Source organism: Ursus maritimus, unplaced genomic scaffold (genome assembly GCF_017311325.1).
Source record: "Ursus maritimus isolate PB19 unplaced genomic scaffold, ASM1731132v1 scaffold_3, whole genome shotgun sequence".
NCBI lineage: Eukaryota > Metazoa > Chordata > Mammalia > Carnivora > Ursidae > Ursus > Ursus maritimus.
In genome coordinates, this window is record NW_024425563.1 from 87,747,930 (window position 1) to 87,763,927 (window position 15,998).

At 45.0% G+C, this 15,998-nt stretch overlaps 1 protein-coding gene and 1 non-coding gene across 2 annotated transcripts in view; both read right to left on the minus strand.

Annotated features, from left to right (window-relative positions):
- LAMB4 (laminin subunit beta 4) overlaps window positions 1-15,998 on the minus strand; it is an 89,596-nt gene that overhangs the window by 35,848 nt on the left and 37,750 nt on the right. Inside the window, 7 exon segments of the mRNA XM_040644401.1 lie at window positions 1-99; window positions 545-776; window positions 2,128-2,271; window positions 3,409-3,586; window positions 10,404-10,524; window positions 11,333-11,448; window positions 12,832-13,017. The exon segment at window positions 1-99 is cut by the window's left edge and continues 1 nt beyond it. Coding sequence (XP_040500335.1) covers window positions 1-99; window positions 545-776; window positions 2,128-2,271; window positions 3,409-3,586; window positions 10,404-10,524; window positions 11,333-11,448; window positions 12,832-13,017 — 1,076 coding nt within the window.
- On the minus strand, window positions 1,789-1,892 carry LOC121105936. The gene has a single exon (XR_005838675.1). It is a non-coding gene; the product is annotated as a U6 spliceosomal RNA (small nuclear RNA).

The window sequence follows — 15,998 nt, forward strand, 5'->3', positions numbered from 1 at the left end:
GAATGGGCAAAATACCTGCTACTTGAGGGGACGTCTGGACACGGGCAAGGACGGCAGGACCGTCCTGAAGGCGGATTCCCATAGTAACCATCGATGCATCTGGCAAGACAATTTCTTTTTACCAAATGTTCCCAGGAAAAGCTGATATTAGCCAATGTGGATTTGCTATGCTTGGGGACAGCACAACTCCCAAAACTCAGTGTTTTAGAAGATGCTCGCTTGTTCTGTGATTTTTTGCTTTACATTGAACATCCCAAAGTGCACAGTCACTAAACTCAATATAGTGGCAGTGAATTTACATGTCATATTTCAGGGACAGAAAAAGCAAGGTGCCAAGCCAATATATGCCCACTTTTATGTAACCAGACATGGTCTGGCTCATCACAAGATCTTGAAGGACAGGAATGACGCTCTATCTCCCCCCCCCACCCATAGCAATCATTCTACACTGAAATACCATTGAGTCTCTACTCTGTGGTCCCTCAGAGTGTGTTATGACATCAGAACAAAAGAAACAAAATTAAAGTGCATGTGAATTCTGTACCTTTCACAGTTTCTTCCAGTTGTAAAACCCCCGCAATTGAAGCATGAGCCTGTCTCTGGATCACAAAGTTCAGCGAACCCATTACAAAGGCAAGGGCGGCAGTTGGGGAATCCGAAGTAGCCTTCCAGGCACTGATCGCAACGGCGGCCTGCCACCTCCCCCTGGCAGGAGCACTGTCCCGTCATTTGGTCACATACAGGGCTCTTAGAGCCTTGAGGGTGACAGTGACATGCTAGAGAAAGAAAGACATGTTGAGTGGAGGGCAAGTGGTGTGCTGGGGAATGAGTGACAGTCCTGATTTTGTAACCCTGAACTTACTGACGCATCCCGATCAGGTACATAGAGTGAGTCTGAGAACCTGGCCTGCAGCGAGTACCAGGTCAATGTGTGTCACACAGTTCCCTGGTTCACCCAATGAACAGTACGCTGTGAGCCATCGAGGCTTGTAAGTGTTGCTTACACACAGGACCTGAACAAGTAGCATGTTCTTAATGACTTGAACTTCCAATTATCAAGTCAAACGTCAAGATTCTACAAAATATAAAAACTCTTCTCAAGGTGGTTGGATTTTTCTTTTTCCTAGGTGAGATCATAGAGGCTCAATCCTTCTCCAGAAAATCGTTGAATCCTTAGAGCCAATCTTCCCTATACAAAGATGGGAGGCGGAAGACATGTTTGCTCCTTTGTGTCTACTCTTTTGTGAATCTCAAGCACTTCATTCTTTTTTTTTTTTTTAAGAAAGGGAAACAAGTGATCATGGACCTAAGCACTGTGTGCTGGGTAGACAATGACCAGGAAGGTATGCCATCTCTCTGAATCATGACTAAAAAGATTCATTGTTCCTTTACCCGAAAGAATTAACCTACCTGGAGAGAACCACCAAAGACAGGTTTCTGTGGAGAACAGTATTTTCACTAATGGTTTACAGCGTGAATAGAGAACTATATCCCCTTAACATGGGAGCCATGAGACTGGATTACCACCATGTAAGCCCTTATGAATGGGTGGCTTATAAAATCAGTTCCGAGGGCTGTTTACAACCCTAGCATCAGAGAGAGTGATACGCAGGTGGCAGAGCTGTCCCTTTCCTTGACTTCTCAATCTCAGTGTTCTTTTGGCCTGGCCAGCCACTGGGCTTCTACAGCACAGCCAACTCCTTTCCCGGTGTTCCCACATCCTCCCTGGACTGCCATCTCTTTGATACAGACTGCGAAACTCCCAGAAGCATGGGCCGTGTTTTTATCATTACTCGTGATGCCTTCACAAATTAGCGTGTCCTCCTTGCACACGGGCCACGCTAATGTCTGTATCATTCCAATGCTAGGACATGTGCTGTTGAAGCGAGCACCATCACTCAGGATTACCAACGGAGCTCTGTAGCCAGTTCGTGGCCCTCCGAACGGATGAATGAAATACGATGGGAAAATTTTCCTGTACATTTAATCTATGTAGACAGATGACCTGAGTCATGTCGTCCATTTCCCAGTCCCCTCCTCTTTGAAACTCCCACACTGATTTTCCTGCCTTGCAACTCCAAGGTTGTAACCATGCATGTCTTCCCCCATCTGTTCTTTGCTACGTACGGTGACAGCCATGATGTCCCAAACCATAGCTTCCTGGTGAGCACCTGTCACAGCAGCGCCCGGTCACGTGAAGCTTGCACTGGCACTGGCCCCCAAGTCGGCTGCAGCTGGGCCCCACCGAACCCTGGGGGTGACACTTGCAGGCTGCAGGGAGCCAAAGAAGGCAGTGACAGGTGAAGGAAGCGACAGAGAAGCACCTGGTCCTGTTGGGAGCTTTAGTTCACTTCTCTTTTCGTTCGGTACTTCTCTCATCCTCGACTGACTCCTTCATCCGTGAAATGGGAAAAACATAGGATCGACCCCAGGGGATTATAAGGATTAAAGACAATAATGCCCGTGAAGTACTTAGAACTGTGTGGCAGGTAGCAAGTGCTCAATAAACACGACTTAATATACATACCTTAATATACAATAAATGTTACTAAACAAGTTAATGAAAGGCTTAAAAGAAATTGTTTTAATAATTAACTGTTCCAATATAATTAGTATTATCGATATTATTCCTGATGATCTATGTTGGTGCTGGACTATCCGTTCGATTTCCCTTATTCCATCCTTTTATGACGCTGTTTGCATTCTGAAAGCCGGAGTCCTACAGTGCAATGGGAGAAACGTTTGCCCAGAACTCAGGAACCCCGGGCTCTCACTAGAGTTGTCACTCTACAGCAGCGGTTCTCAACCGGGGGGAAATTTTGTAACTCCTGCCCCGGGAACATATGACAAAGTTTGAAGAAATTTTTGAATGTCATAACTGGAGGGAATGTGCTACCAGTATCAGGTGGGCAGAGGGTAGGGTTGCTGCTATACTTCCTATAATGCACAGAATCGCCCCCATGACAACACCCCCCCAACAAAGCATTAATCAGCCCCAAATTTCAGAAGTGCTAAGGGTGAGAAACACTGCTCTATGGCTTAGTGAAATGGACAAGTTACCTAATGTGTTTGGACCCCAAGAGTCTCGTTCATTGGATGAAAGTTTGAGGATGAAAGAAGTTGTTTAGAGTTCATTCCAGCCCTAAAAATTCCAGGATTCCAAGTAAGTATTTTCAGACCATTGTTCTAGTTCCTGGCAGCCAAATGCTATTACAAGGCTCCTTTTTCATACACTCACTGTACTGGGCATTGGGATTCCAACACATCTACAGACTCTGTTGTCTATCTAATCATTGGGAAATTGGCCTTGACACTGATTGTTTGGAGTAGATGCTAAAATAAATTAAATCGATTCACTCACATTCTAAAAAGCTGTGCGTCAGTAGAGCCCGTTGGGCCAATACTCACCTACTGCCCCGTTGTGTAGCCTGGCGGACATGCTGACTACCAGCCTTTCACACACACCGGGGAGCACCTGAGGTCCCGTCTTCGCGGCAATTTCAGCACAGCTGTGCTGCTTATATTCATCTAAATCCTGCTTGCTGCAGAAATTCCCCAGTGAATCGATTTGGGGAATCAGACCAAGCTTTTGAAATAATACAAAAAGAAGACTTAGGTTCATAACTGTCTCCCGTTCAAGATTCTAGTTGTATAAACAATTAGATCTACGAGAAAATGCTTACAACTGAAAGATTTGAAGATTTTCATTGTATTTAGAAAATCATTAAATACATTTATTGACTTGGGACAAAGAGAATAAGACTTTTTTTTTTACCATTCTTATTATATTTTTAGCTTGCTCATGAATTTATCTTAGATTTCAAAGACTTTTAACTAGGTTACTCGTGATAAATTCAGAAATTATGGCATAGTGCATTCCACAGTATTATTGTGGAACTCTAATTCCACAAAACTCTCCTTTTAAACGTTCTGTCCTTTTCTATTACATATGAACAGTAGCATCCTACATCAAACTGTCTGTCTCTTGGAGAGTCACAGCGTAGATTAACATGCTAAAGCTCTGAGAAGTCCTGCAAGAAAGATACTGTTAAACTCAGTGCTTCCATGCTTATTTAACTACTCGGTCCTATATTCAAGTAACACTAACATCCCACAAACTCAGTATCTCATAGATGCATTTTGTGAATTGCTGGCTTAGAGGGACAAATTGTAGCTATTGGAGGGACAAATGCATTGTTCTAAGCTTATTCTCAAAGAGGGATCATGTATAGTTCGATACGTATGCGAAGAAAAGCCATGTGGTTATATTTCTTGAGGAGATTTTACCTACGTTATAACCTATTACCATTTTAAATGTTTTTCAGCGGCGTGGCTGATGCAGGGGAGAGCAAGTTGGTATAAAAGAATCGATCACACCAAGTTGGTCATTTTGAACGACTGGTAGAAAAAGTAGCACTGAAATTAAGATTTAATTCAGCAGGTCAAGTTAAAAGGGTGAACAAGGTGGCCCAGATAAATCTCCCCTGCCTTCTAGTTTTGTCCATACTGAACCTCGTTCCCATGGTCCTTTGCTTCAACCCCCTTTCAACCACCCCCTCCTTCTCCCCCCCAGTGCCCATCCCCACTCCCTGGTCCTTCTTTGCCCTTTGACACACCAGTGGTGGAATCCCAACCCTAGATGCCCATTTCACAGTGTCTCCACTCCTCAAACCTCTATCCTCATTCTCCCTGCACCCCTGAATGGGCCACTCACTGCCTCTTCTTCCTCTGGCTTCACAGAGGAAATGGAGCCTCCCGCTTGCTGCCTCCCAAACTCCTGGCTCACAGGTACTACCCTGTCCCTGGCTCAGTGCTTACGAAGAAGTGTCCGGGGAAGTGGGGTCCGCCACTATCCCCTCTGCCCTCAGGAAACTTTCCTGTGAATTATGCTTTCTTTATCTCTTCCTTTTAGCTGGCATTTAAATGTGCTGAAATCTCTCCCATCTGTAAAATCACCTCCTTGATGCATATTCCTCTTGCCCCCGTCTCTGCCCTTTGACTCCTTGATAGCCACATTTCTTGAAACATTGTTTCCTTGCCACCCTCACTGCCCCCTCCCACATTTACTCTTCACACCAATGCTACACCTCTCCTTCCACCCATCCCTCAATGTTGGGTTCCTTGGGGTTCTCTCATCAGCCCCCTCCTTACTCCACACCCCCATTCTAGGTGACCTTGACATTGCTGTGTCTTCAGTTATCATCAATATAGATCTCTGACATCTCGATCTAGGTCTCCTGCCCACAACTCAATTATAGGCTCCAGATCTGCACAAACAAGCTTACTGGTCATCCCAAAGGCACTACAAACCAACGCACCTGAGCCTGCTTCCTTTCTGTGCCTGCTGGCAGGAAATAGTGCCAGCAGGTGCCAAGCTACTCAGTGTAGAAAACTGAATGAAGCAGGTCATCTTTGATACTTGTCTCTTCTTCATCCCACACACTCCTCCCCCACCTCTCCTCCTCCATACATCAAGTCAATCACAAGCCTGGTCCATCTAAGCTCTTAAATGTGTCTAGGAGGCATTTATCTCTCTTCGTCCCCCCGGTCACTGCTCTAATGGAGGCCATCTAGATTACCATGGTGGCAGCCCAACAGACATCCCATCTTCCACTCTTGTTCCTCTTCCCCCATCAATTTTCTACCCTGTAGTCGCAGTGATTCCTTACATGGCAGTTTGTTCAGATAACCCCTCCTTCAAACATTCAGTGGCTTCTTTCTCTTAACCCCCGCCCCCCAACCTCCCAGCTCAGTGGTTCTCAATATGGGAGGCGCCATCCCCTAAGGGGCATTTTGGAAATTCCGAAGGGTAGTTTTGGTTGTAGGATGAGGTGTGTTACTGGCTTTTAGTGGGTGGGGATCAGAAATCCCAGACGTTTTGACACAAAGGAAAATCAGCCTGTGTCTCCTACAGCTTTTGAATGTTTCACTGATATCCATGCAGGAGAAATCTTTGTTTATAATTATGAGTTGAAAGCCCTACTCTCTGTTTTAAAAACATATTTGCAACATGTTTGCAACATACCTGCTTTCGGGGCCGTCTCACACTGAGTGATTCTATACCTACGAGCAGTCCCTGTCTCACGTGTCTGCGGCGTATTCGTGCCAGTGCATACATTTAAAGTACATAACGCTTCCCTATAATTACTTTCCTTTTACATCTCTGTATTTGCACATTACATTGACATTCTTTGGAAGGTATGCGTGCACATAAGCTATAATGCCTATGAACTGCATTTCAAATCGGTAAAGAGTGTTACAAAATATTTGCAATAAAAAGAGGAGGCTGGGTCAGGTGATGGTGAGGATCACTGCTCAAGGCATCCCGAGCTTTACTGTTCGGGGACCTGTCACAGCTTCCAGTAGCTCTCAGACCACGCTGCCATTTCCCCTGTAACTCTCTACATCCCCCCTTCAGAGAGGAAGTCCTGGCAGGTCAGGGAAGGTGCTTGTCTTGTTACACCGGTGCCTACCGCAGGGTCTAATTCACAGCAGCTACTTCATAAATATTTGCTCAATAAAGAAGTATATACACCTGTCTAGTGTGGTCTCTTAAAGTTGATAGTAAAATGACTGCATTCTCCAAACACGCACCGAGTGAAGAGAGATGCAGAAGGAAGCTGGACAGGCTAGGGTTGGGGATGAGGGCAGCCAACCAGGGGTTTGTTCTCTACAGTTACTGGTCTGAGGCAGTTTCAAGGAGGCCAGTCCTGGCACCAAGCTGATGGGCCAGATGGTAAGAGTCCCTGTCAAGCTATAGGATTTTGTAATGTCATGACTCCCTTCTTCTAGAAACTTCTAAAGACTTGTTTACCAACTGTAGTCCATTGCATGGTTTAAAAGAATGGCAGTTTTATATTTTAGAATGGCTAATATACTTTCGACTCTAAACACATTGTCACAGAAGCATATATCATAGAATCAGGGTGACCAAAGGAAATTTCTAACTGTCTATGTTTGCCAAACAAAAGCTGTTTCTGCAGAAGGAGCATGCAGGGTTGACCAAAGCTTTCATCGCAGCTTCTTGGTCTTAGATAAAATGTTAATCTGGCTGCAGGAGAAGAATGAACTTTGCAAGGGCCAGGGCTCAGGTGGTCAAGCATCTTCCCAGAGCAGCACATTGGTGGTGTGGAAATAACCGTATTTGTCTGTAATCGGAAAATGTGCATTGGCTTTCTACTGGACATCCGGGGTCAGGGACTCTAAGGGACACTGAAGGTGCCCTGCCCGGATCTTCCTGTTCACCAGCTGCTGTGGCATTGGCCGCTAAAGCCTTACAGCTGTCCTTTTCTCCAGAAGCTTGGACTCAGCCAACTTGTCCAGAAGTGAACACACTCACTGGGGGATGGGTGGGGTGGACGACTTGGGCGCGCACACACCCACCCCTTTGCCTCTAGGTGTAACCAGCTCGGTGGTCCAATTACGTTCCCATGCTCCCTGTGGGATCTACACTTCAGCGTAGATCACACCCTTGCTCCGTTTCTTCCCCTGTCCCGAGCCTCTTCTCCCACAAGCACACCCTCAATAAATCAGGGGGACCCAAGGCCCTGTGTCAGCTCCGTCTTCTGGGGAATCTGACCTGAAAGAGGGATGTAGCCTCTCTTCTGAGGTTCTGACACTTGGCCAAGATCAGGCTGCTCTCCTAATTCTCATTCACATCTCATGGTTTTTGTAGCTATATGTTAAGAGAATGTTGCTTGAAAACTGATCAAATGGAAATATTTTTCAGTTAATTTCAAATATCACTGCAATGATTTTATTTACATGTCCGTCTTCTATATCGGGCTGAGAATTATTTGAGGTGAGGGACCAAGAGCTTACACCCCAGGACCCAGCACAGTATCGGCCCATGTATGCTCAGCGAATGGGTGATGACTGGATAATTTGCATGGATGCATGAAATATAGTATCATGCTATAAACTTTGAAATTTACAAAATCAGAAATATTCGGGATATGGATTTAAGATGAGGAGTATCTTGGCTCTTATAAATTTGAGTTTCATTACTATTATAACAATAAAATATCTTCATGATGTATGAATCCTTGATTTCTTCCTTTCCCTTTCTCTGCTCTGCCTGATTCCTAACTTTTAGCTTTTTTCCCCTAAATTAAATCTGTTGGATTTGATTTTCTTTCTTTGTAACTCATGTGTTGGTCTGTGAGTACAGTTCTATTTAAAGTTCCTGGGCAGAGAATAGGACTTACATAGGTAGGGAAATCATGATAGTTTAAACTCTCATTCAAGAGTTTGTTTCTACTTTCTACTTCATTTCTTCCGTAATATGGCAGAACGTCACCACAATATCAGACTGCCCTCCAGGCACAGTATTTAGACCATCTTTGGTTAAGGTTGCCAGATAAAATACAAATCACCCCGTTGAAACTGAATTTCAGAGAAGCAATGAATAATTTTTTAGTATGTCTCGTGCAGTATTTGAGGGCAATATTTTGGACATATTTGTGCAATATTCAAATCTAACTGGGTACCCTGTTTCTTCTCTCCCCCCTCCTCCCCTTCCTCCTCCCTTACTTCCTCTTCTTCCTTCGTTCCTCCCCTCTCCCTCCCTGCTCCTTCCATCTCTCTCTTCCTTCCTTCTTTCCTTCCTCCCTTCCCTGTTTTCTAAATCTTGCAATCCTATCTCTGATCAAATAATCTTATACAATGGCTTTTTTTTAGATGTTACAATACCTGAATTTGTTGAATAAAATCCAAGATCCACCTGCCTCATACTGAATTCTATAGTAGATGATGAAACAGCGAAGTTCCAGGTTATGACTTTAAAATGTTCGATGGTTAAAAATTAAACTTTGAAGACACAATTCGTGAAATGGGGACACACAACTAATTAAAGCAAGGATTGTCCAGCTTCCTCTAAAAGGCTAGAAAGGAAATATTTTTGGCTTTGTGGGTCCTAAAGCCTCCGTGGCAAGTACTCAGCTCTGCCTTTGTAGCTTGAAAGCAGCCATAAAGAATACATAAACAACTGGCCAGGGGCGCCTGGGTAGCTCCTTGGCTCCCTGTCCGACTCCTGGTTTCAGCTCAGGCCATGATCTCAGGGTTATGAGATGGAGCCCCATGGCAGGGGGGATTGGATTCTCTCTCTCTCTGCCCCTCCCCCCATAAAAAAATAAATCTTTAAACAATTGGCTATAGCTGTGTTCAAATAAAACTTTGTAGTGCAGTGATTTGCCAATTAAATTATGGTATTAGAAGATTCTCACAAATATTTTTTTGAAGATTTTATTTATTTGTCAGAGAGAGAGCGCACGCACACAGGACCGCACACGCAGGAGGAGCGGCAGGTGGAGGGAGAAGCAGGCTCCCCACTGACCAGGGAGTGTGATGTGGGGCTCGATCCCAGGACCCTGAGATCATGACCTGAGCCGAAGGCAGACACTTAACTACTAACTGACTAAGCCTCTCACGTGCCCCCTCGCAAATATTTTAAAATGCAATTGTAACAAATTATTTTAATTTTTATCCTCGAAATTACTTAAAACAAATCCCACACAAGTCCCTACAATTCTACTGAAGGTGGAATGTACCTGATACTTTCACATATTTCTGATGATCCTGAGAGTTAACTGGAGAATACTTCCCAGAAATTAATTTGACAGGCTATTTCAAGAGCCATAAACCTTGATGAGTAGGGAATAGATAGGTAAATGAAGGCTTAAATTTCCTTAGTGCCCAAACTCTGCCCAGGGACTAGCCTGGGCCTGAAGTTGCGTACAGAGTGAGAGGTTTGGCAGGAACATCGATGGCCCAACTCTGCGGGGGGAAAGGCATTGAAAGAAGTCATTTGAGAAAATATGATGCATCGTTGCTAAAAATGATATGAAGACACATAAGCACCACGAGAAAATGCTTATGACATAATGTGAACTGAAAAGTATCTGTCTACGTACTTGTATGAGAGCTCTGATCACAAGGATATAAAAACATGGTATGTATAGAGCGGAACTTACAAGACGATGACAATTAAAGTGGTAGAATTTCTCCCCGAACTTTCTGCAATGCCAGGACGCCGTGGTGGCTCAGAGAGGGGGCTGTGGCGTCAGGGAGTCTAGCTCTGATTGCTGACTCCTCCCTCACTGCCTCTGACCCTGTACCTCAGTTCTGTGGTCTATAAAGTGGGGACAATGATGGTACCTCACTCATGGAGTTGTCGAGAAGATTAAACAACAGAATATGCAAAACACTTTCGACCGTTGCTGATGCGGGCTGTTCTGTAAGGTTTGCAATTGGTCTTAGGTGATGTTTACAGAGAATCAGTGATTTTTAAAATGGAACAAACTCATTAATACTTCTAAAGAAACACTGCACCATGGAGTCTAAAAGTAGCATGATAATGGGGCTCAGTTTGGAAGGCAGCACCCCCGTCGCTCCGTGATACTTACTGAATCAACCAGGATGTGTGAATGAGCGTGGGACCCTCCTTCCAAAGGCTGGGAAAAATAGACTTCTATGGAATACTGTACATCTGGTTCTAAACAGATGGGTGTGGGAAGCAGCACGATTCTGTATGAAGAGAAATAAAGCAACAATTCAGTGACAAAAGTACAGTTATATAACCCAAGCGGCCAGGGTGTTTGGTGGTGTCTCACCTGCGCTGAAGCGGGTTCGACCGTGGGGGCGGAGGCCAGGTCTAGACCGGCTCAGATGGGTTGGGTGGACAGCAAATTCCCTCTCAGAATCTCTCCGTGGCTCTTGCATAGGACTGTGCCAAATAGCAAGGCTTAGAAACCCTTAGCCACGGGTTGTCACGACTGCTCGGGGAAAAGGATGCAACAAATGTCCTTCATCCTATCTACCACGCTCATCTCAACAGGGTCTCTTGTTTTATTTTGCCACAAATTTCTGATGCAAAATTAGTGGCCTCAATGTTAGTAGCTTTTTTACCTGATAGACTCTCAGCTGTTGAGATAATGCCAACTGAATATTGGACTCTTACTCTAATAGCGTTTCATTCTCTCACCTCTCCAGGCCTGTCTGGGGAATGGGAAAGGAAGGTTCCAGACTGAGAATCAGGAGGCTAGAATCCTGGTTCTGCAATACATTAGCTACGAGACTGGGGCAGGTCTCCAAGTATTCTCATTCTCAATTCCCTCCTCGCCTGATGAAGAGAAAGTCTACCTCAATGAGTTGTTGGCAAGATAAAATATAATCATAAATGTGAAGCTTAGTGTAGCCCACAGCAAGCACTTAGTAAATGTCACCGTCCCCTTTAATGCACCTCTCCTCCTGCTTAGTTCTTCGATACAAATTACTGATAGATGAACAAAATTCTAAGAAGTCTTCCATGTTTGAGGACAGGTCCCAAGCATACCTCGAAGCCGGCGGTAAAGGGAAAGACGGAGGCTGTAGCCGTGGACTCTCACGTGGACAGCGCTCGCTTCCTCCAAGGGGGTTAACCAAGACCTGGACAGTCCAGTCGGCTGCGGGCTAGACAGGGACATAAAAAGCACATCCTTGTGATGATGCGTGCATGACACACACCTCAAGGACAGCACTTGGACTTGAGTCTGCAACCCCCGGCCCTCTTGGAAAATGAAATTTGGGAGCGAAGTCTGAGAGGCTCACTCTCAGCTCTAACTCGCTGGGGTCTGAATGGCAACCCAGGTAGACGGAATATTGTTTCTGGCCATAGCTCTAGTCCACGGTCTGGAAAAACCCTGGTGTCCCTGATAGGCCTTGTCTTTAACCTCTGTCTCCCAGAGAGTCAATTAATGCAGCCTGACCCTGGATCATAGAAAAATGGAAATTTGGAATACTTCACAAAAGCTTATATCCTTTTTTTCTGTTATTGCATAAATATTATTATGTAAATGTATCATTATGTAAATTGTTATGTAATATTTATTTTGTACTATATGTGTCTAAATATGCATATATGTATATTTATAGCATATGCTAATTAGCCATACTCTCAAAGCCATGCAATTTGGAAATGCTTTTTAAAGATATCAGAGATGTGTCCTCTCTATGGAAAAATTTAAAAAATAGATACCATATTTTTAATGACTTGTCATACTCCTCAGGTCTAAGTTCACTGAAGTCCCTTGGCTTTCATTTATAAGTGAGCAATAGAGAATTATATCATATCAAGAGTTTCAAAGTGGATGAGCAGCTCTGGTCATACAACACACCATGAGCGTTTCCAGAACACGGTCCTTAGAGGAAACTTCGGGGCTCTGAGACCATCCCCAGCCTTATAAAATATTTTTCAGGGGAAATGGTCTGCGGGATTTCAGATTTTCAAAGAAAAGATTATGCAGAGAATAGGTTAGGGGCCACTGCTCTAGATGGAGTGTTTTTTCTGATTTGGTTTCTATTCTGCCTTAGGTATTTCCCAAACAGCAGGGGGAGGTGGCAAGAGGAACAGCCTGCTTTTCGTTTTTCTCTTGTTTCAGGGTAAATTCCAAGTGTAAAATAAATGTCTCTTCTGCATGGATCTTAATCTCTGCACATAGGTTAGCTTATTACATTTTTAACAAATTTTTAGAGGAAAGTCCCAGGAGGGTCAAATTTGTGTTATTTTAGTTTTTTATTGTTCTTATACAAACATTCCATCACCAGTTCCTTAGACCTTGTACCTTAGACACAGAACTTCAACTTCAGCTTCTCCCCACGGAATAAAGCATGTATGCCTCTGGCTTGCTGTGCTGTTTTAATATTGTTAGGAAACTCTTTGATTTCTAATGCTCTCCAGATGTTCTACTTTTTGCAAATCATTTTCTGATGACCCTATCTAGCAAGACTGGAATGGAAGCTCATAGTTCGAGAATGCACTTCAGTCAGGCTTTTACCCCTGAAGAAGCTGGATACCTGAGTTTCGTAGCGAACGGCAATGGTGAAGTCCATGGGCACGGAAATGTTGTTGACGACAAATCTCAAGCCAGCCCCAGGGAGAACCCTGGCAAATCCGGGTCCAGTCCACGCAACAGGGGTTCCAGGAACCGGTTCTCGGAAAACAACGTGAAGGGCAGGCACCTGGCCAAAAGTCACTGAGCCCTAAAATTGGAGAGGAATGCACACAGCTTTGCCTAGAGTCGAGTCCTGGAAGAGCTCAGGAAAAGAAAAAAAGTACATATTTCCTGATGTGTATATGATCCGTCTGAGTCATTGATAAATTACCCCAGGCAGCACCCTGTCCAGAACGCAGCTGGGGATAATGTGCTGAATCTGCAACTTTGGAACATATGTTACTGTACAGAAGGATTGATTTGAAAGCAATGTCACTGGAAACCACTTTAAACTTCAGTACCCCACGTGCTAATGAACAAATTCCACACCGATGACCTTGGGTTTTCTCAGATAGGACTGTGGGACTCTGGCCAAAATATGGAGGGAAAGAAAATATTCCCATGCTTACTTCATGGGCTTTGCTGAATTACGCATGACACTGAGAAGACCCATGTGGAATTATTTTTTTGGATATTTCTTCCATGCAAATATGAGGCATGCTCTTCAATGCACTTGGAGGCACAGAAGTATAAAACTGGGAACACACTTGATCGATTAGCATCCCCAATGGTCTGTATACTGGCTGTCAGCCTGGGGCCATCTGGATCCTGTAGATAATACTTCAGTGACTTCTGCATCTGCCTCCCCACGCTCGCAGCCTCTACCGGAACTCTGCCTCTGGTGGGTTTTTGCCCACATCACCACGACAGGCCCTTGGCCGCGCTCTCCATCCTTTCCCGAGTCCAAAGCACACTGTCCACCACTGCCAATAAGTGTTTCACACTCCTTCCAACTGCCAACAGAATCATGCCCAATTACTTCGTCTGGAGTTCAAGCTGCTCTGTCATCTACCCCAAACTCCTCTTCATCTGATAAATGTTTAGTCAGTAACAATTCAATGCCAATCCCTGCATTAGGAACGCGAAGATGAGTAGGACAGAGTCCTTGCCATGGAGAATCTTGCATTGGAGACCGAAATGTAAATACAAAACTGTATCAACCAGATTAGGTTCCAATGGACAGATACAGGTAAACGTGTCTATATACTCTCACAATGGCAGTAGACACTGGAGGTGCCCCTCGGGGTTCCCCTTTACCGGGATGGTGCACCCACCCCCAAGTGGCTGTGTGTGTGGCTTCTAAGACCTCACCATTTCCTTCTTCTCTGGAGAACTGCCCTCCTATACCTCCTGCCCAATCCCACCTCCATCCCTGGCCCCAGGGTAGCTCGCAGCCAATGGCTTCTTAACACAAGGGTATCAACAGCAGACCCTGGCTTCTCAGTGAACAGGACAACTTTGTCTGAGCTTCTTCGTGGATCAATCCAGTTTGTTTCATCTGAGACCACATCTTACTCTTTCCTCTTGTTTTGTTTCTGTCATTCTCTTATGGAGTTTTCCCAAATAACACCTCCTTAATAAATCACATGCACCTGAATCCAGTCTTAGGCTCTGTTTCTAGGACCTAGACTTGACCTGAGACAGTCAGTGCCAGACGGTTGACCTAGAAGCAGACTCCCAGATGCAATCTGGGAAGAGGATTGTTTTTGGTTCAGCTGGCAATGAGGACCCCCGTGTGTAATGTGTATCGATGATCCCTGGAACGTGGTTAATAGAGCAACTGCTGTCCCCTGTGCAGAACTGGGACCGGGTACAGGGGAAAGGGGGGCACTGACTGGAGATTTCTGGCACTGAGAGATATGGGGGAGCAGTAATTATAAGGACTGTGGAAATAGGGCGTAGTTGTTGAACACCACTGATGCTTGGATGAGAGAAGATGACAGGCTCAGGGACATCAATCGCTAATTCACAGCCCAGTGTGAGAATCAAAGGGCCTCCTCGGAGATAAAGACTCCTCTCCTTTAGTTAGATGGTGGGAAGAGCAGAAGACCAGGTACAGGACTCAGTAGTAAGACTTGCAGAACTTCAGAGAAGCCTGAATTCTCAGGTAGGTAAGTCACCTGTGCCAAAGTCAGGCCCCACACAGGGAAGAAGAGGGCTCTTAAGACATGGGTGAGGCACATGAGAGCCTCGAACCCTGAGGTTCTCCTGAGCACTCTCGGACCATAGAAGTAATCCATCACTCTTACTGGAAAATAGAGCCCCTCCACTCTCCCCCAGCCACATTTGAGGACAATATAGAAACCTCAAATGATGCAGATGCCTTGGAAGAAAATGTGTACCTTCCTCAGGCTCTGCCTACACTACCCCTCCTGACCACTTGCCTGATAATGAGCATCAAGTTTCAGCATGGTCTGACTGGCAAAGGGCTGGATCTCCGACAGGGACCTGGCTAACATACACCACTAGCAACTGGGAAAGAACGGCTGGCTAAGGGTCCTGAGGTTGCTAGGCCAACGAGGCAGACTATGAAACTGGATAAAGAGAGTTTGTTGATTTGGGGTCACCAGTAATGTAGGATTTAATCGCCTGGCAAGAGCCCTGGAGCCTTGGGAGACAGATCCAATATATCGCTGGAGGAAGCTCTTGGAAGCTTGGCAAAAGCTGTGGCCCCAAGGAAAGAAAGTAGAGGTTCCACAACAGCTGTGGCAGGCTGTGGAGGAAGGGATACAAGGCTCAGAGTAGCAGGCATACTAGAATGGATCTAAAATGCAAGACCAGAAAACACACCAACTGATTACGTTCCTTGAAGGCCTAGTGGACACTCTACATAGCAGGGAAGTAAGCAATAAACTGGTGAGAAGGGCATCAGCATCACTGGAAAGCTCAGTGTCGAGCATCCTCTGCAGGCTCATAGGACCCATCAGGACAAAACTGAGCTCCTTAGTATCACTGCAGAGGACAGGATCACAGACATCAAAGGCTGGGTATCACTTAACTCTCAAAAGCAAGATGGGTACAATTATTAAAGTGGGCGGCAAGGCTGGAGTAGGAGACAAGGGAGCCTGACCCATAGGAATCTTCTCTGGAGATGATTCATAGAACATGGTGTTCCTAGGAGCAAGATAGATGAGCAGAAAACAAAGGTATTGCTTCACATATATAATCAAAAGTGATCCGGTACGAATT